Source organism: Gigantopelta aegis, chromosome 13 (assembly GCF_016097555.1).
Source record: "Gigantopelta aegis isolate Gae_Host chromosome 13, Gae_host_genome, whole genome shotgun sequence".
NCBI lineage: Eukaryota > Metazoa > Mollusca > Gastropoda > Neomphalida > Peltospiridae > Gigantopelta > Gigantopelta aegis.
Genome location: NC_054711.1, coordinates 25609371 through 25630617, shown reverse-complemented (window position 1 = coordinate 25630617; position 21247 = coordinate 25609371). Strand labels below are relative to the sequence as shown.

The 21247-nt window shown below is 39.8% G+C and overlaps 1 protein-coding gene across 1 annotated transcript in view; it reads right to left on the bottom strand.

Moving 5' to 3' along the window:
• LOC121387240 overlaps positions 1–9556 on the bottom strand; it is a 159672-nt gene extending 150116 nt beyond the window's left edge. Inside the window, exons 1-3 of the mRNA XM_041518265.1 lie at positions 9487–9556; positions 2277–2309; positions 879–1427 (exon numbers count right to left, since the gene is read on the bottom strand). Coding sequence (XP_041374199.1) covers positions 879–1427; positions 2277–2309; positions 9487–9556 — 652 coding nt within the window. The remainder of the gene's footprint in view (positions 1–878; positions 1428–2276; positions 2310–9486) is intronic.
• Positions 9557–21247: the final 11691 nt, after the last annotated feature.

Below are 21247 nucleotides of genomic sequence, written 5' to 3'. Positions count from 1 at the left end.
ACAGAGGAACAGAAAAAAACAATGAATGCATGAATGAACTAATGAATGGATGGATGGATGGATGGATCAATGGATGGATGGATGGATGGATCAATGGATGGATGGATGGATGGATGACTGAACTTTAGTACACGTATGAATGGACGAACAAATGAAATTAAAATGTATTTTGTTTAAAAACACCAGTAGAACATATTCATTGAAATAGTCGTTATTGATGTCAAATATTGATAGTTTTGGTAGTCTTCAGGAAATAGGTCATCCTTTGATGATATACCAGTCGTCTGACACTGGCTGATTCACGGGGGGGGGGGGGGGGGGGGGGGGGGGGGGTGATCCCCCGGCCGTTCGAACTGCCATTTTTAATGGGTTTTGTTTTAATTAATTATTCACAATATACAACACTAAATTATCATGGCTCTCCCAACTGAATATCGTTCCCTTTGGGAGCGCGAGACATTTGCCTTCGGCAAAATCAAACTTGACCTTTTTTATGATTTTTTGTAATATCTCCCCCCCCCCCCCCCCTCCCCACCGCTCATCCCTCTCCGTTACAGAATCCTGGATCCTCCGTAACTGCTATAACGAGAAAAAAGGCCAATGATTCCATCAAGGGCGTTTGAACTTAAAACCCTGCAGTTCAAGCGAACGTTTTGAATTATTGCCAGGCGCGGATCCAGGATTTTTTAATAGAGGGGCCCCAAAAGCCATTCCTATTTTTGAAAATAGAATTTAAAGGTCCTTGACAGATCGTCATGTAAGTTTGCATTTTTGGTGTATTCTGTAATATATATTGTTTGACCAAAAATAGGGAGGCCACGCCTGAATCCGCGCCTGATTGAATTAATTAATTAAAGCAGTATGGTGTATTTCCGTACGTGCACAGATCTGTGAAAAGGTCACGTCTGCCATGTACGACAGGTCAGCGATGTCGTTCACCACGATCTTCGCCTCCTCCAATGGACGACTGACGACCATGTCCAGTTCCGCCTCACTGTCCACGTTCACCCCCGTGGCAAAAATCTGAACCCCGCTCTCCTTGATCTCCCGCGCGATACCCGCTATATCCGCCGCGTTCATCTGCGAACGTCCCGTCGTCAGCAGCAACACGATGTCCGGAGCTGAGTCCCGTCCCTGCTGGAACATCCTCGTGACCATTCGGAGAATTCCGGCAGTGTTTCGTCTCCCCGGCCGGAAAGGAGCTCGGAGAATCTCACTCTGGATTCGGCTGATCGTCCGGTACTGGTCGAGGTGGAATATTGTGTTCACCTCGGCGCTGTACGACACGAAGCCGACGCGCACGGCGCCGGAGTCAACGCTGCTGAATTCCACGACGTCGGCGGCGTACTGGCGCAGAGCCTCGAACTCGACCTGTTTTTCAGAAGAGTCTAACAGTATGAGCAAATCTATTTCCTGTGAACCACAGTCTGAAAGTAGAAAAAAGAACAACGTTCAAGTTTGTATTGTTTAACGACACGACTAGAACACATTCATTTATTAATCACACTGGCTTAGCCAGGATTTTATAGTGGGGGTGTGGGTTAGCCAGAGTACTCAGACTGTTGGAGAGCTAGACGGGCATTTGGAAGGTTATACGTTTTCATTACACCTTCCAAATGTCCGTCTAGCTCTCTTACAGTCAGAGTACTCGGGCTGGGGTGGGGGTGGGTGCAACACATATTGAAGGGGCAACCGTTACATCTTTTTCCATTAGTAGCAAGGGATATTTTTTATGTCTGATGCAACAGACAGGATAGCACACACTACGTCCTTTGATATACCAGTCGTGGTGCACTGGCTATAACGAGAAATAGCCCAGTGGGTCCACCAACGGGGATCGATTCTAGATCGACCGCGCATCAAGGGGGCGCTTTACCACTGGGCTACGTGTCTGTGTCTGTCTCGGTGTCTCTTTCTCAGTTTCTTTATGTCTTTGTCTCTTTATTCCCCTGTCCCTTTCTCTTTCCAACACACAGAAGTGACATAACTGTCGTCTCTAAGATCTTTCTAAAATTTTCAATTTCGTCTTCCGTCTTATCAATACAGTCGAATCTTCCTGAACGGATAACTGTGCCAAACGGAAACCTTTCTTAAACAGCCATCAGAACGAAAAACAAACCCCTCCCTATTCAGCAATATAATACAAAACCAGTGTGAAAGACTGGTTAACGTCATAGACTGTCAATTGCATTCCGAATCAATGGAGGGGACTCGAATTTTTAAGTAAATGTTTCTATAGTGAAGGATTTTCGTGAATAATACCATGATCACCCTACCTGGCGTTGGCATTGGCCCCTCGGGAAAAAAATCTGAAATAAGAGAAAATATAAATGTATTAATTTATATGTTTTTAGTTAAAGCAGTAACTGGACTATACTAAATTTTCGCCATAAGGTATAATCAGTACTAAAGGGGAAGGGAGACAACTGGTGAAGAGTTAAGAAAATATCTTGTCTTTCATAGTTATTGATCATTTTACTCCCAAGTGCTAAGTTCTTGGTTTGAATATAAATATCCTTTAAAAGATGATAGTTTTATTTTGCTTGCCCATATTTTATTATACTGTTTTGTAAAATGTAAGTGTAAAGTTGGACTTCTCTCTTTAACTACTAACTACTGTCCGAGACGGGAATGCCCGGATACTTGAGGTATTCTCAGGACTACAGACTTAAAAGATGTTCCCATGATCGATTATAATTTAAAAAATTGATCGATTTGACTCTACCGATGTCATGATCGCTTATAAAAAAACCCATAATCGATTCTGTGGGGAAATATTAATTTAATTGTTTCTCCAGTTTAGATGATGGATTTAATGTAAACACGTTGGGTGTGGAGTTAGTTTTCGCGTGTGCATCAGAAACAAGTTATTATTATAGGAACGATTAGCCATTTGTAACGTCTATCCTGGTAAAGACGACAATAGGAAGGAAATATTTTATTTAACGATGCACTCAACATATTTTATTTACCGTTATATGGTTGAGGACCACACAGATATTGAGTGAGGAAACCTGCTGTCGCCACTTCATAGGCTACTCTTTTCGATTAGCATCAGGGGAGCTTTTACATGCACCATCCAACAGACATGATAACACATACCACGGCCTTTAATATACAAGTCGTGGTTCACTGGCTGGAGAGAGATATAGCCCAACCGAATGGGATCGATCCCAGACAGACTGCGCATCAAGCGAGCACTTTACAACTGGACTACGTCCTTCCCGAAGACGACAGTAGATGTATTTTCTGTTAAATCTAATTCTTATTCTGTCAATATATTTCTAACCGATTGTGTAATCGAAAGTTAATCTAATCTAGCGACCAAATTTAATGAGTAGATTTTATTTAATTAATTATATTAATTAGAGATGCGCATCAAAATTTTAAAGGCCCAGTATTTAATTTTTTGATGTAAATTTCAAAATTGTCCCCTTAATTTTTTTCTGTCCCGGGACAAGCCCCTGGCTATCCAGACACAGGCCCCGGGACAGACATGCTCGAAATTTATTCGCACTTGCACTCGGTTGATCACCGATGATGGGAGTCCAACCGATTCCCAACACTAACGGGTTTGAAACATGAGTGTATATAGAGAATAATACATTCGTGTCCGTTAGATACGATTGAACTCACAACGCGTTGTTTTAAAATGATACATTTTTAAACGACGCGTTGTGAGATAAATATTATCTAACGGACAAGAATGTATAATTCTTTTTCTTACATACCGGCCTCGGTGGCGTCGTGGTAGGCCATCGGTCTACAGGCTGGCAGGTATTGGGTTCGGATCCCAGTCGAGACATGGGATTTTTAATCCAGATACCGACTCCAAACCTTGAGTGAGTGCTCCGCAAACCACTTGCACCGACCAGTGATCCATAACTGGTTCAACAAAGGCCATGGTTTGTGCTATCCTGCCTGTGGGAAGCGCAAATAAAAGATCCCTTGCTGCTAATCGAAAAGAGTAGCTCATGTAGTGGCGACAGCGGGTTTCCTCTCAAAATCTGTGTGGTCCTTAACCATATGTCTGACGCCATATAACCGTAAATAAAATGTGTTGAGTGCGTCGTTAAATAAAACATTTCTTTCTTTCTTTCTTTTTTATTTCTTACATATCCTCAAAAACCAGGTTTTAAAGGGAGGGTAAACTCAAATAAGAGCCGTGTGTGTTGGAAAGATGCATACCAGGACCACCAACACATACTGATACTTTAACAGATGAAAAACGCGTAATTTTAGAAACCATGATTATTCCTGCTAACTGGGGGCAGCCATTTTGTTTCGTTTTTGTGACGTCGAGTGGTATAGCTTGGGGCGAAGTGACGTCAGCTCCGTCCAACTCCTCTAAGCAGTGTAAACAAACGCTCTAATTTACGACAAGGCGCTTCGCTTTCATCAGCCTGACTTGTAAAACAACATAAATGACTTGATAGTATAATAAACTATTTAACTAAATATATTTCAATTTGCATTAATAGAACGAAATGGAGTTATTGTATTTTTCTCTTTAAAAAAAAAAACAAAGGAAAAAAATATATTATTAGGCCTATAGGTAGGGTACGTTCGGGCAAAAACGACCACTCACGATACCCAAGTGATAATTTTCTTTTCTTTGGGACTACGTAATTGGTTAGTTTTGTGATTTTAGTTGGGAAAGCCTACTTAATAAAGGGTTTTATAGAATTACTTACAGTAATAAAGCAGGACGGCTATCAAACAATACCCTGTGATCTTAATAAAAGAGGCACGTCTTTTTAGTGTGTCTAGACACAGTGTCTGGGGACCGTCTAAATATACACTTGCCAATCAGGAACCACAGGTACAGGCCACGAAAAGAAAAGACCAATTAACCAAGAAAACACTCCGATTATTATTTCAGTACGTAGGTTAATTTATGTACAAAACATAATACAGTTATTTTAACACTGGTGGTTTATTTTGTATTGAAAAATAATATATACTTGTTGTCGGCTTACTGGGATGTATATTATTAGAGAACATTGCGATGCATCCGCAAAAATCAGGTATGTCTTGGGTTTTTCAGTTCGAAGACTAATTCCTACCGTGACACGTTAGGTATTACATAACCACCAGCTCGCCAGAGGGCGTATTCACTGAGATGGTACAAAATGGCCGCACCCATTATATATAACAGCCGTCACATTTAACCGTTTTATTAATTTACAATACGATTATACTTGTTGATGTTAAGCAATAATGTGCATTATATATCGCCGACCGGCCTCTTTTACATGCTCTTTCCCATAGACAGGAAAGCACATTCTACGGCCTATGACCAGTTGTGGTGCACTGGTTGGAACGAGACCGGCCTCGGTGGCGTCGTGGTTAGGCCATTGGTCTACAGGCTGGTAGGTACTGGGTTCAGATCCCAGTCGAGGCATGGTTTGTGCTACCCTGCCTGTGGGAAGCGCTGCTAATCGGAAAGAGTAGCCCATGTGGCGACAGCGGGTTTCCTCTCAAAATATGTGTGGTCCTTAACTATATGACGCCATATGATCGTAAATAAAATGTGTTGAGTGTTGAGTGAATAAAACATTTCTTTCTTTATATATCGCTGAATATGCATACCAGGCCAAATGCCTTAATTGTCCCTTCCTTTAAGCAAATTTTAACATGTTTTCCGACTAAAAGTTATTTACAGCCGTTGCACTTGTAGCTAACTTACGCATCACAGACATATGATTGTCATGTTAACAATACGACACAGTGTAATCTATTTCCACCGTGTTGTTTTTCATTGGCACTGGTAACCTGGTCATCACCTGGAAGCAGCCATTCGTATGTCTTGAAATTTTTAACACACGTACGTGTTTAAACAACTCATGTGCAATCAAAAATAACGCATGATGTTCTCAGCAACGATTAGGAAAATGCCTTCTTTGAGCGTCTCTTGTAAACCTGACAATAATTTTTGACTGTCCTGAGTTTGTTCCTACTGTAAAATGTTTTCAGCTAATATAATGTAGCTTTTTAAAATTAATAAAACTGAACGCAAAACCGTTATCCACGATCAAGACGGTATCTCTGCACAGTGCAGAGTCGAATGGATATTCGGCAAAATAGGAAGGAAGGAAACATTTTATTTAACGACGCACTCAACACATTTTATTTACCGTTGTATGGCGTCAGAAATATGATTAACGACCACACAGATATAGAGAGACGAAACCCGCTGTCGCCACTTCATGGGCTACTCTATTCGATTAGCAGAAAGGGATCTTTTATATGCATCATCACACAGACAGGATAGTACATACCACAGCCTTTGTTACACCAGTTGTGGAGCACTAGCTGGAACGAGAAATAGCCCAATGGGCCCACTGACGGGAATTGATCCTAGATCGATCGCGTCTTTATTACTTGTAAATTATCCGGGTAATTCCTTTCATGTATTCAGATTGGTTTTGCTATTGGTTTATCCATTTATGCATTCATTCGTTCATTTTTATTTTGTTTTATTTACCCTTAATTATTATTTTAATCCCCCTACCCACACTTCGTTTTACCTCAGTCATAGTGTTACCATACTTTTAAACTTTGACCAGTAGTTTGTTCTGCAACTTTTATCTTAATTTTAGTTACAGCTTTAACTGTTTTTGTTAGTGATTTTATGTGCGTATTTTTATTTTTGTTGACAGATTTCCCTGATGAAGCCTGAACAGGCGAAAATTTGAATTAAAGAGGGATATATGACTTTTAAAGGAGTCTTCTGACTTTTTCTTTATATAAAATATATTATCTCAAGCCCCTTTGCTACTTTAGAGGAGAGGTGCCAGCAACATAGAAGGACTTTCTATTCATATATATATATATATATTCAACTGATCTTTGTTATGTGCACGTTTTTATTTATTAAATCAATTTTAGAAGTGGCAGTCCTCGTACAGGCCATGCAAGACGTATGTAACGGGCTGTTATTAAGAATCAACTGTAGCGTGACCTGATACCGAGTTATGAGGCAGTCACGACTTTAAAAAAAATGCCCTTTCAACTTTGCCTTGTATAGAGAAAGCAAGAAGTGTTTTATTTAACGACGCACTCAACACATTTTATTTACGGTTATATGGCGTCAGACATATAGTTAAGGACCACACAGATTTTGAGAGGAACCCGCTGTCGCCACTACATGGGCTACTCTTCCGATTGGCAGCAAGGGATCTTTTATTTGCGCTTCCCACAGGCAGGATAGCACAAACCATGGCCTTTGTTGAACCAGTTATGGATCACTGGTCGGTGCAAGTGGTTTACACCTACCCATTGAGTCTTGCGGAGCACTCACTCAGGGTCTGGAGTTGGTATCTGGATTAAAAATCCCATGCCTCGACTGGGATGCGAACCCAGTACCTACCAGCCTGTAGACTGACGACCTGCCACGACGCCACCGAGGCCGGTATCTTGTATAAAGATAACATTTTGATTACGAAACATTCGTGTCATTCAGACTGCCATATTAATTTCGCACGTATCAGTTTCTGTCTCTCGTTCAACCGCGAAATACAATTTAAAATGAATTAGTCATGGAATCTTCAAAGAATGAATTGGTATCGTGCTCTGTATTCCAAACTTTATAGTGGTATTATTACACTTATTACATTTGAGTGGCTATAGTCTAATTGACTATTTATATTACTGGCAACAAACTCAGGCTGGTCGCCTTGAAACTATCCAGCGCGAGTTGATTTGGCATCTGTTTTGAAATGATTAGAACGCTAGGTAAACGATGTGCGGAATTAAACACCAGGCACTGACTCATCGTAATTTTGCACTGTTAGTTTTGAAAACATTTGCCTTCCAATTACAGGAAATAGATTGAATATGATACGTTTTTCTTGGCATCTCCGCTTAGGTCAAGATGGCCAGATAAATTATCGGTCGATTTTTTTTTAAGGCCTAGAAAGAGCATATCAATTACTGGGTGTGTGAAACGGATGACGTCATCACTGTGCTTGGAATGTTGTTGGGTTTTTTTGTGGGGGGTTTTTCGGTGTTTTTTCGTGTGGTTTTTTGTGGGGTTTTTTAATTCTGGCAATTCCAAAACCACCGGGGTGATTTTTGTTGACAAATACTACACATTTCTCTCTGTACTTTGTGACAGTGAGCCATGCAATACTTGACGACTTTTGATAGCCTTGTGCAAAGATGTTATTTTGAATTCGTTAATGGTTTCTCAAACATATGCGTCGGAAGCGTAGGACTCAAGGGGGCGCTGCCTCGCTCCCAGCTCTGAAGATATTGTATCCCCAAGAATTAATATATAGACAATAACTGGTTACTGTCTTAACATATCGGCTATAACCAGAGCAGCATAAAGCCTATGCACTAAGACAGTAACCAGGGTTTTTATATGCAGCAATGATGTATGAATGAAAAGAACCATTTTATTTCACAGCTGTAGCCTAGGTCTCACTACACATATGTTATCTGGTATTGAAACCCATGTTAAATTGCCCAACTTCAAATGAAGATTGCCAATAGAACGGGTTCTCGTTGGCACTAACAACATACACCCTTGCGAACATACATTATATAAGAATTTATTTTCACTCCACAATTGTGAACATTTCCGTCTCATTTGTTTCTTTCTTATATAACCGCATCTGGCTGTAATACCGGTCCGAACAGGTGGTTCATTAACTGATTCACTCCGGTTGTCTCTTGCGCTATACACCCATGTCCAAAAACGTCAATGCACAATATTACAAAACATGGGCAAAATACAGCCAGAAGGTTTACCATTAAACATACATATTGAATTAATTCTTCCCCAATTCCTAGAAGTGAATATGTGAACAACAACATGTGTCACAATTAAGAAACTATAGTGGACCGTGATGAATGAACTCTTACCCGGAAGTGAACTGTGTGGTGAGACCCTAGTACTTTCCTTTGCTGATGATGACTAGTATAAAAGTAGTTCCGTTCCAAAACGCAATATTGTTTGTCAGTAACCATGTTTCCAGTCATCATTCTGTTTCCTAAATATATAGTTATTGCTGGAGAAATCACGGTCTCCCATCAGTTCTGATCTTCATATCAAAATGGATTCGGCGCTGCTATGGTGATGACTTTGGTTGACAAATAACTAATAATGTTAATTATGGTCAGACAGTTATGAGATCAAACGTCCATCTATGGCACTCTTCAACCTATGTGTCTGTTTCATCTTTATCCAGCATCGTAAAAATAACAATATACTATTACACGTTAATTATTATAATATTAAATGACAGTATTTTAAAGTTACCATCCTGTGTTTACCCTTTGTAATCATTACACGTTAATTATTATAATATTAAATGACAGTATTTTAAAGTTACCATCCTGACCTTACCCTTTGTAATCATTACACGGTCATTATTATAATATTAAATGACAGTATTTTAAAGTTACCATCCTGAGTTTACTTATGCAACCATTACACGGTCATCATTATAATATTAACTGACAGTATGCTAAACTTACCATCCTGAGCTTGCCCTCTTCCAACCATCACTACCAAGATCACAGATAAAACATGGCAGCCCAGTGCCATTTTGAACTGAAAATAAATAACAGTTTATTCAGTAAAACAGATCATAACAATAATATAAATTATGATAAAACCTAAAAATGACAATGATAACGACAACAAAGATACTACTACTACTACTATTAGTACGGCTGCCGCAGCAGTTGCTGATACTAATACTATTGTAGCAATAATGGTATTATCAACAAGAACAACATCTACTACTACTATTGCTATTGCTACCAAACAAAGTTTGCTTTGTTTAACGACACCACTAGAGCACATTGATTTGATTTTCATCGGCTATTGGATGTCAAACATTTGATACGTTTGACATATAGTCTTAGCGAGGAAAGTCGCTACATTTGTCCCATTTGTAGCAAGGGATTTTTTATATACACCATCCCACAGACAGGATAGCACATACCACGGCCTTTGATATACCAGCCTTGGTACACTAGCTGGAACGAGAAATAGCCCAATGGGCCGACCGACGGGGGTGAAACCCAAAACGACCACTGGGCTATATCTCGCTGCTACTGTTGCTGCTGTTACCACTAGTGCTGCTGATGCTGCTACAGTTGTTGCTGTTTCTATTATAGCAATGATGGTGACATTACCGATAATGATAAAGATAATATTAATGAAGACGATAGTGATGATGATGATAATGATGATGGACCTGATGATGATGATGGAGGTGGTGGTGGTGGTGGTATTATGATGATGATAATGATGACGGACCTGATGATGATGATGGAGGTGGTGGTGGTGGTGATTATGATGATGATAATGATGACGGACCTGATGATGATGATGGAGGTGGTGGTGGTGGTGATTATGATGATGATATTGTTGACGGACTTGATGATGATTATGATGATGATGATGATGATGGTGGTGGTGGTGGTGGTGGTGGTGGTGAAATGAAATGCATATTAAACATGAAAAAGGTATAAACGTTAATTAAGTAAGTAAGTATTTTAACGGGCACATGCTACATTTACCAGATTGTGTGTAGTCATTCTATGTATATAAAACTTAATTATTTTGGCGTTGAAGGTCTTTTTTCTGTCCGAAAGCTCCATACGCAGTCTATTATTAATGTTTTATAACCACATTATATGTTCAATTATTAGTCTACGAGATGCACGCCAACAGTAAGGGAAATACGGCAACACCTGTTTTATGCATATAACCGATAAACCTCTCATCTGGCTAAGTGATCTACCAGTAGATATATATATTAACACAGCAATATATCGCTACACATCAAAGGAAACTGACGGAAGTACTCAACAAGTGTGAGAATTCCAGCATGTTGGAGGCAAGCGATCTTTAACGTTTCTCACAAACACGCGCCGCTTTGATTCCTCTTTTAAAATATCTTTTAACGGATCCAAGATTATGTGAAGTGTGGGAGAAAACGGGGGTGCGGGGTGTGTAAGAGGAATTTGTCCAGAGCCCCCAACGATTTCTATATTTTCATTTAATTTAAATAGAGAATAATACATTAGTGGCCGTTAAAACTCGTTGTTTAAAAAGGTATTAAACTCGCTTTCGCTCGTTAGATACATTTTAAAACAACTCGTTGTGAGATAAATGGTATCTAACGGACACCAATGCATTATTCTATTTCTTACATATCCTCAAAAACCAGGTTTTAAGCAAATTTTTACATCTTTTTCTACTAAAAGTTATTTACAGCCGTTGCACTTGTAGCTAATTTGCGCGTCAGAGACGCATGATTGTCAGGTTAACTACACGCCACAGTGTAATCTATATCCACCGTGTTGTTTTTCATTGGATGTATGGCAGTCGTGACCTGGTCATCACCTAGGAGGAGCCAGTCGTATGTCTTGAAATTGTTAACACACGTACGTAAAAAAAAAAATGCATGATGTTCTCACCAACGGGTTTGCAAGAAATAAAATATATTGAGAGAACGAAATAATGGAACACTGGGTATTGTAGACCACATTCAATCATGTGAGGTTCGATGTCCGTAACACGGGTAACTTCCCGACACAATGGATGAAGTTTTGGTTGCTTAGTTGCTTTTATTTAACAACACCACTAGAGCATATTGATTTATTAATCATCGGCTATTGGATGTCAAACAATTGAACATTTTGAAAAAAAACATTAGTAGTAGTAGCAAGGGATCGTTATATATATATATATATATATATATATATATATATATATATATATATATATATATATATATATATATATATATATATATATACCGTCCCACAGACAGTATAGCACATACCACGGCCTTTGATATACCAGTCGTACACTGGCTGTAACGAAAAATAGCCCAATGGGCCCACCGACGGGGATCGATTTTAGACCGACCGCGCATCGAGCGATTGCTTTACCACTGGGCTACGTCTCGCTCCCGAATTTTGGTTGCATACACTCTTTCCTGTTAGAGTTTGTGTGTTCGCTTTATTTTCCCATCAGTATATAATTTACTGTACAAAACCCAAAAGGATCATGCACAAAAATGCTAACTTTCGATGCCTTTCCTATATACTGTGATAGCGGGGACAACACCACATGCAATAACCTGGTTAGAAATATTCCATACAAGTTTAACTCTGCCTACGATAATTATAATCACCAAATCTTAATTAAAGGGACATATCCTAGTTTTTAAACACTGAGACATATTTTTGACTATTATGGCCGTTTTTAATAACTGAAATCATACTTTACTTAGATTTTATGGTTTAGATTATCAATTTTCGTACATTCGAAGTGTTTTTGGTCATCCCGGTGGTTTGAATATCACAAAATGTATTTCTCATATTATGTAACAGTTATGGAGTCGAGTTTTAGTCAATATTTAGAGGGTATTTCACCATTTCAAAGTCACAGACTCATGTTTCACTCAATTGTAACTTGTTACAGGTTTGTAGATTAACTAAACTTAGTGTTAAATTTCACGGGTTGAAACTAGGGTATGTCCCTTTAACAATACACCCAATCTGCCAACAAACGTACCTATGTATTATTATGTCAGAATCGGCAGCAGTTACCAGATTACAGTTTATCATTTGATAAAATAATGGATATGTGCCGACTAACGACACAATTCACAAAAGAAGTCCTAACCTGAGTGTGTTGCCCATGGCAACACTATTATCAAGAAATAAGTTCCCACAGCAGATTAATACATAACCATTTGAGCTGGGTCCTACAAAATAGCGTACAGACCTGGGTCCAGACACACCCATCTGACTGACAAAATAAAGTACTGAACTCGGCTCATCTCTCTTTCATTTTATCATAGGCTGAAACGCATTGCTCCCAGACTACACCCATGCGCGTGCTATACCCTCACCGTGGTGCAGGGGTATAACATTCTCTTTGAGAATGGCCAATACAGCACAAATTGAAATTTTGAGTAAAAGTCAGTATCTATCTGTGGTCTTTGTATTTTTGCACAGTTCTTTACACTGTTTTTATTTAAATCTTGAATTTTTATATTGATGTTGATTATCACCTTATTTCTTTACATTACCATAGTTTGACACCCAATAGCCGATGTATTTTTCGTGCTGGGGTGTCGTTAAACATTCATTCATTCATTCATTCATTCATTCCCAGACTACATCTCCAGAACAGTCCGACAGCAAATTATATAACCAAAAACGATTCACGGTTATAAGACATACACATACAATATAACAACTGTTTGGGTTTTTTTTTAAAGAAAGGGCAAATAAAAATTAAAGATATTTTTCATGACTCTCTTTTACTCATCGTTATGCAAACATGTTTGTTCATATATTTAATATTCAGTAAGACGCATTCTCTATTTGGAAGTTTGTTTTGTAGTTCCAAACGGTTGTTGTTCATAAATGTATTTTTAAAAAACATTGTGTTTTCAGAAAATTGTTTTGTAGTTCCAAACATTTGTTCTTGATATAATATTGTATTCAATAATAAACAGGCACTATTTGAATTATTGTTTGTAGTTCAATATTCTCAATAAACTGTAACTGACCACGTTTAATAACAACTTGTTGACTTAGTAGCAGTTCATCATATAAAATTAACATAACGCTAGGCGTATGAAACTGGGGGTTAGGACGGTTGCAAATATGGCAGAAAGGAGAGGCAATAAATGAATGAATGAATGAATGAATGAATGAATGAAAGAAAGAAAGAAAAAACAAAAAAAGAAACAAACAAAGAATGAATGAATGAATGAAGAAAGATAGAAAGAAAGAAAGAAAGAAAGAAAAAGAATCAATCAATCAATGAAAGAAAGAAAGAAAAGAAAAAAAGGACAGAAAGAAAGAAAGAAAGAACGAATGAATGAATTATAAATAAATAATTATGGCATAAATTATAAATTAATTAACTAATTAATTAAATAAACAATATATAAATAAACAAGTGCCTTTCAGAATTACCCCGTTTAACTTGCTGGGGAAAAAATTAGTGACTTTGCTCTGCCACATATCTTGTTTTACTGCTCACACTAGATTCTTTAGGCTAAGAACTATCCTGTTAATAGCAAACCGGCCTCAGTGTCGGCGTGGTTAGGCCATCGGTCTACAGGCTGGTAGGTACTGGGTTCGGATCCCAGTCGAAGCATGGGATTTTTAATCCAGATACCGACTCCAAACCCTGATTGAGTGCTCAGCAAGGCTCAATGGGTTGGTGTAAACCACTTGCACCGACCAGGGATCCATAACTGGTTCAACAAAGGCCATGGTTTGTGCTGTACTACCTGTGGAAAGCGCAAATAAAAGATCCCTTGCTGCCTGTCATAAAAGAGTAGCCTATGTGGCGACAGTGGGTTTCCTCTAAAAAAAACCCAGTGTTATAATGACCATATGTTTGACGTCCAATAGCCGATGATAAGATAAAAAAAATCAATGTGCTCTAATGGCGTCATTAAATAAAACAAACTTTACTTTACGTGTTTTTGTTAATGTCATATTAAACACACTATTTTCGAATCAGCACATGTTAACCAAACGGCAACATGAAAGAAGAGCAAAGTCGCCCCTCCCCGTTTTCTCGTAACCCGATTCCAAACAGTTCTTGTTCACATCATTTTGCGCCAAGGATGTATCCTTCAATGGTTTCCTTTTTTTTTTTTTGGCTGACACCTGTTGTTCAATTACATATATAATTCAGATGTTAAAGCAATCTTCGTTTTAATCAATCAGACACCTAATCAAAATGTCGGTTCTTTTTCAACGCTGTCCACTATCTCCAATGATAATCGAGGTTATTATCAGTCGACTACGTCACACAAAACCAGTTACAGCTAGAATATAGACGCAATAAATAAAATATTTCGTGTTTTTTATGCAGTATATACTCAACAACCAAAACAACACACACAAAAAACCAGCGAATATTGTAATATTTGGTTCAAGGTTGTCGGTAGATTGTCAAAATGGTTCACACATCTGAAATATCTGTCTGAAATGAAACATGACACGTGGCCTATATATGGCATCAAACATGTAAACCGAATTATAAATTGATTCATCTAAAAAAAATTAAATTCTTAAATATTTCCGCAGAAAAAACGATTTGAGCTCTTTACGGAAATTGTCGATCTTTAATGAGTTTGACGATAACTGGCCCGTGACGTCACTCGTGCATATGTTCGCAGGAAAACCTTGGGTCAGGTCAGGTCCGGTCAAAGGGTTTTCATCGGTACCACATGTTCTCCTAAATAACAACATCGGTGGTACCCCCCCCCCCCTCTCTCTCTCTCTCTCTCTCTCTCTCTCTCTCTCTCTCTCTCTCTCTCTCTCTCTCTCTCTCTCTCTCTCTCTCTCTGTGTGTGTGTGTCTCGCTCTATCTCTATCTCCATCTCTCTCTCTCTCTCTCTCTCTCTCTCTCTCTCTCTCTCTCTCTCTCTCTCTCTCTCTCTCTCTCTCTCTCTCTCTCCCAAGTCTCCAAATAAGTAGTTTAAAATGTGCTAAGATGGTCTTAACAAATACTAGTTTCCTTTTTGTCTGTAAGAGGACTGCCACTCTTCGTGGCCAAACATCAGATCCTTCTTACCTTGGCTTCTGATAAGAGAGTAGGATCTAGTTTACATGATACAATGTATTCCTGGGGAGCTTGGGTCAACCTTTAATAAACTTAGCAGGCGGAAACTGGCTTCACACCTTTATCAGAAAGGAGAAATTCCTGGTCTAGTGCTTATAAACCTTTAAAGTTTAGAATCGGGGCTTTAACGAATAATTGCCCGAACGAAGTCTACAATCTTTGCTAAATTTTGTTTCAGGCCCCCATGTTTAAAAAATAAGAACAAAAGTCTAGATTAGGGCCCCTTACTTATAAAACTTTAAAGTCTAGAAGCAGGACTTTAATCAATACTCGCCTATACAAATAGCATACAGTTTTAAGTCTATAATCTTTGCTAAAATTTCGAGTCAGCCCTATACTAATAAAACTTAAGTCTAGAAGCAGGAATTTAATAAATATTCGCCCATGCAGTTTATCTGTAGAATATTTGCTAAATTTCGAGTCACATCCCATGCTTATAAAACTTTAAAGTCTAGAAGCGGACTTTATTAAATACTCGAGTCTAGAGATTTTGCTAAAGATTTTTGTCTGGAGTTGGCCTCAGACCACAATTAATTTCGCTATATGTTTCTATATAGCCTTAGTGGCTATAACATTTTTATTAATATCAGCAGGCCCGTGAAGTTTTGTATGTACCTTTGCCTGAAAAGGACAACCCCTGTTGTCCAGCTCTTTCTCCCAGCATATTGGTTTAAACAGACACACCCTCTAAACCAGGCCGGAGTACACCCATTTTACACAAAAAGCACTACTTTTGCATGGGCCGGAATTACCACAAACAAGTCTTCAATGTCGACAAGTTACACATGTTTACAAACTACATGCTATCCCCTGTCACTTCAGTCAAACAGTTGCCACTTCATAGCTGTCTGCCATGAAATAATCACAGTCAAACAGCAGACTACTTGCGCGGTGAAACTTCCGGATTTTGGACAACCAAATGGGAAGATAACTGTAATCTGAGGCCAGTTTAAGGGCCGGTTTCTGTGTACACGGATCTGTTGGCGCGGAAACGGAACGTGGGCAATAGACGCGTAAATTTCGTTTATTATTAAATGGTTATCAATAGCAATTGTTTTGGGGCGTTTTAGGGGGAGTAACAAAGCCAACACTGCGTTAGCACCATGTCAAAACCACCACCACCCTAAAACGTGTCCTGATTCTGATTGGACCTTGCCACTTAAAGGTTATTTCCTCTGAATATTTTTCCGTCGATGCCCTCAATGGGTGGAGCCGTTATTTGATTTACAAAAAACATACATAATCAGTCGGTAGTGATTACGAAAACACGCAATGTACCAGCAAATTGAGTTTAGGGTAAGCTGATACAGGTAATTCGACAGATGCTAGCAGCTGTCCCCGCGGGAGGAGATGGGAAAAGCGGTGTAATTTGTCATAAGCTGCCCGTGCAAAATGTCCGTGTGACGCGGGTCGCTGGCGAGGTGTTCTGCGCATGTCGGTCGTGATGAGTTTACCACGTGCACGTGTTCCAAGACAACTGTGAAAACACCCAATCACGCTCCAGTTAACCGTAATTCAACGGCGTGTAAAGGTCAATGGCAACCGGTCGCCCTAGCCCAGTGGTTAGCAAAGGAATGTTTTTTAATGGCAAGGGCGTTGGTGGTGTAGCTGCAAAGCCATTGGTTTAAACAATATTTATTAACCATTAAATATGCGGTTTTGAGATCGGCCAACAGGCATGAGCCTATATTAAGGCCTCTCCCTACATTTGACAAATACAAAGACATACAGCCAAGATGACAAATTTAATAAATTAATATTTGTAAACGAAGACAAATGAAGTGAACAAAAGGAAAAAGGGGGGGGAGAGAGAGAGAGAGAGAGAGAGAGAGAGAGAGAGAGAGAGAGAGAGAGAGAGAGGGGAGAGAGAGAGAGAGAGAGAGGGGAGAGAGTTAGGGAGAGATATGAAGAAGGAAGAGAGAGAGAAGAAAGAGAGAGGGAGAGACAGAAGAAGAAGGAGAGAGATGAGAGAGAGAAGGAGAGAGAAGAAGAAAGAGAGAGAGAGAGATTATGGGTGTGAGTGAATGGTTAAGTCGTCTTTAAACGTTTACTATTTATAATAAAGTCCTCGACAGATTGGAATATGCAAGTATTTTCTTGACCTTAATGCTCTTATGCATTGCGTTCACATCCTGTTATTGGCTCCTACTCAGATCGAGTTTTAACCGCTCATTGAGAAGGTATAAGGCCGCTACACCGACTTCTATCTTACTAACCACTAACAACTAACCATTAGTCCATGTCCTGGATAAACATTCCAGATAGCTGATGTATGTCCCCAGAACAGAGCGCTTGAACCTTAATATAATTACGAAGAATCAAAAACAACCTGATTAAGATCAGCTCCACTGGTCTCTCTCGTCTCGTCTCTCTCTCGTCTCTCTCTCTCTCTCTCTCTCTCTCTCTCTCTCTCTCTCTCTCTCTCTCTCTCTCTCTGGTAACTACTGGTTACGATTGATACTGGTAGCATAAGCGTACGAGACGGGCAATAGCCCCCCCCCCCCCCCCCCCCAAGTGCTGGAGCAAATTCTCAAATTCGGACAAAAACGATAGAGACATTCGGGCAAATTGGCTAACCTGAGGCCTTTTTACTATGTTTTTCCATCATTCTACCCGCAAAATTAGTTTGCGTAGTGATTCGTTTGCAACCCTATATAACTGTTTGGCAGTAATAGTAAAATGACAAAACGTTGTTATCCAAATCGGACATTTTCGTTTAATTCGGGCAAAAACCAGTCTCCCCCCCCCCCCCCCACACACACACACACCTCCTCTAGAAAATGGGAGTCCGTACGCCTATGACTGGTACACCTGTGGACGAATTGTCCAGGGGACGAATCAGCCGCATTGGTCGTGGACGAATTGCCTCCTGTGTATCGGTGGACAAATTTCCGGTGGACGAATCGTCTGTGGACGAATTGTCCATGGGACGGATCAGCCGCATCCCCTAATTTCAGTCAAGACTCGAAAATAAATTTCATTGAAAATAAATGTTTATTGAAACCTCAGCACATTTTAAACTTCCATTATTTCGTGTCTGAGTAATACTTGTTCCAGGGAATGATTAAAGTTTATTTTGTTTAAAGTCCCCACAAGAACACATTAATCATCGACTTTTGGATGTCACCATTTGATCATTCTGACACAATAGTCTTCGAGGAAACCAATACATCTGCATTTTTTCCTACTAACAGCAAGGGATCTTTTGTAGGTTCTTTCTACAGACAGGATGACATATACAACGGCCTTTGATATGCCAGTCGTAGGGCTCTGATTGGAACAGACAAAAGCGCAGTGAGAGAATGGGTCCAACTAGGGGTTTCGACCCTATGACCAAAGTACCTCAGACGAGCGCTCTACCGACTGATATAGAATAGCAATCTTTGTTGTTCTTGTTGGTTCAACTACGACAATTATTCATAAAGAAGAGTAAAGAAGAAAGAAAGAAAGAAATATCTGTGTGGTCCGTAACCATATGTCTGACGCCATATAACTGTAAATAAAATGTGTTGAGTGCGTCGTTAAATAAAACATTTCTTTCTTTCTTTCCAGTAATTTATAATATGCACTTTCCTACAGATAGGACATTGGCTTGGACGGGGGGAAACAAATGGGTCCAATATCAAGAATAGTCAATACGCTCATTAGACGAGTGATCTGTCACAGATACACATCGCTTTTTTTTTCTTTTTTTTTCTTTTTTCTTTTTTTCTCTCTTTTTTCATTTGCTCAAACCTGTATGATGCTGCTAAATATATAGCTGAACGTGACCCCTTTAACTATGGTCTTCCTACGCGGTGGCGCCGAGGTCTGGATCAGATCCAGTCAACGTTATGAAACCGAGACGTGCCAAATCGTCGGATCACCAAAATATTATAAAATGCTGATTTTTTTTTTTTTTAATTAAATGTTTTTTTAAGTTTCATTGTAAATTTGTAGTTTCAGTCAAAGACAACAATAACAACAACAACAACAGCAATTTTGTATGACCAGCAGTCACGTGTAAATGAGTGAGATCCACAGCCACCTGCCTCGGCGACTCGACAACGCTGTAAACACGTACTAGTTGCAGTGAGTTGAAAGTTAAGTCTTGTGTAGTCCGAGTCAGATCAAAGTAACGCTTTCTGCACACGTGTACCGCTGCTTTTAAATGCATTCCGCAAACGCCAGACCACAGAACTTCAACAGGTGTGAGAAACTCTTTAACAAGACCAATGCAAATAACGCTTTTCACTTAACCTCGGTCCGAGTATTGTTTGCACAATAAACATGGTCAGGGGAAGGGGAAACATATGGACCAGGCGGGCTCGGTGGGGCATTGGTAGATGATGGTTTAGCATCTCAGTACCGGATCTAACTCAGTTTACTCATAAGGTGTAAGGTCACTACAGCGACCTACCTTTAATGCTCTCTCTGTCTCTCTCTGTCTCTCTCTGTCTGTCTCTCTCTCTCTCTCTCTCTCTCTCTCTCTCTCTCTCTCTCTCTCTCTCTCTCTCTGTATGTTTGTCTCTCTCTGTCTCATATTCTCATTTTCTCTGTCTCACTTTGTCCGTCCCTCTCTCTGTCCCTCTCATTCTGTCTGTCTGTCTCTCTGCATGTCTGTCTGTCTCTTTTTCTCTCTCATCAATATATCTCTATCTGTCTGTTTGCCTCTCTCATTCTCTCTGTCTCACTATGTATCTCTGTATCCGTCTCTCTCTGTCTCTCTCATTCTCTCTCTGTATGTTTGTCTGTATCTATATGTTTCTCCCATTCTCATTCTGTCTGTCTGTCTGTCCATCTGTCTCTCTCTCTCTCTATCTCTTTTTCTCTCATCAGTATATTTCTGTCTGTGTTTCTGTGTCTGTCTGTCTCCGTCTCTGGCTCTGTCTTTGTCTCTCTCTCATATTCTCATTTTCTCTGTCTCACTTTGTCCGTCCCTCTCTCTGTCCCTCTCATTCTGTCTGTCTGTCTCTTGTTCTCTCTCATCAGTATCTCTGTCTGTCTGTCTGTCTCTCCCGTTCTCATTTTCCCTGTCTCACTCTGTCCCTCTCATTCTCTTTATCTGTATGTATGTTTGTCTGTCTGTATCTATCTATCTGTCTCTCTCATTCTCAATCTGTCTGTCTGTCTGTGTGTGTGTGTGTGTGTGTGTGTGTGTGTGTGTGTGTCTCTTCTCTCTCTCTCTCTCTCTCTCTCTCTCTCTCTCTCTCTCTCTCTCTCTATTTCTGTCATCAGCCACTAACAACAACTAATTGTTACACCAGTTGTGGAGCACTGGCTGGAACGAGAAATAGCCCAATGGGTCCACCGACGGGGATCGATCCTAGACCGACCGTGGCATCAAAGTACATAGCGCTGCGCGGTCGGTCTGGGATCGATCCCCGTCGGTGGGCCCATTGGGCTATTTCTCGTTCCAGCCAGTGCACCACGACTGGCATATCAAAGGCTGTGGTATGTACTACCCTTTATATGGTGCATATAAAAGATCACTTGCTGCTAATCGAAAAGAGTAGCCTATGAAGTGGCGACAGCGGGTTTCCTCTCTCAATATCTGTGTGGTCCTTATCCATGTCTGACGTCATATAACCGTAAATAAAATGTGTTGAGTGAGTCGTTAAATAAAACATTTCCTTC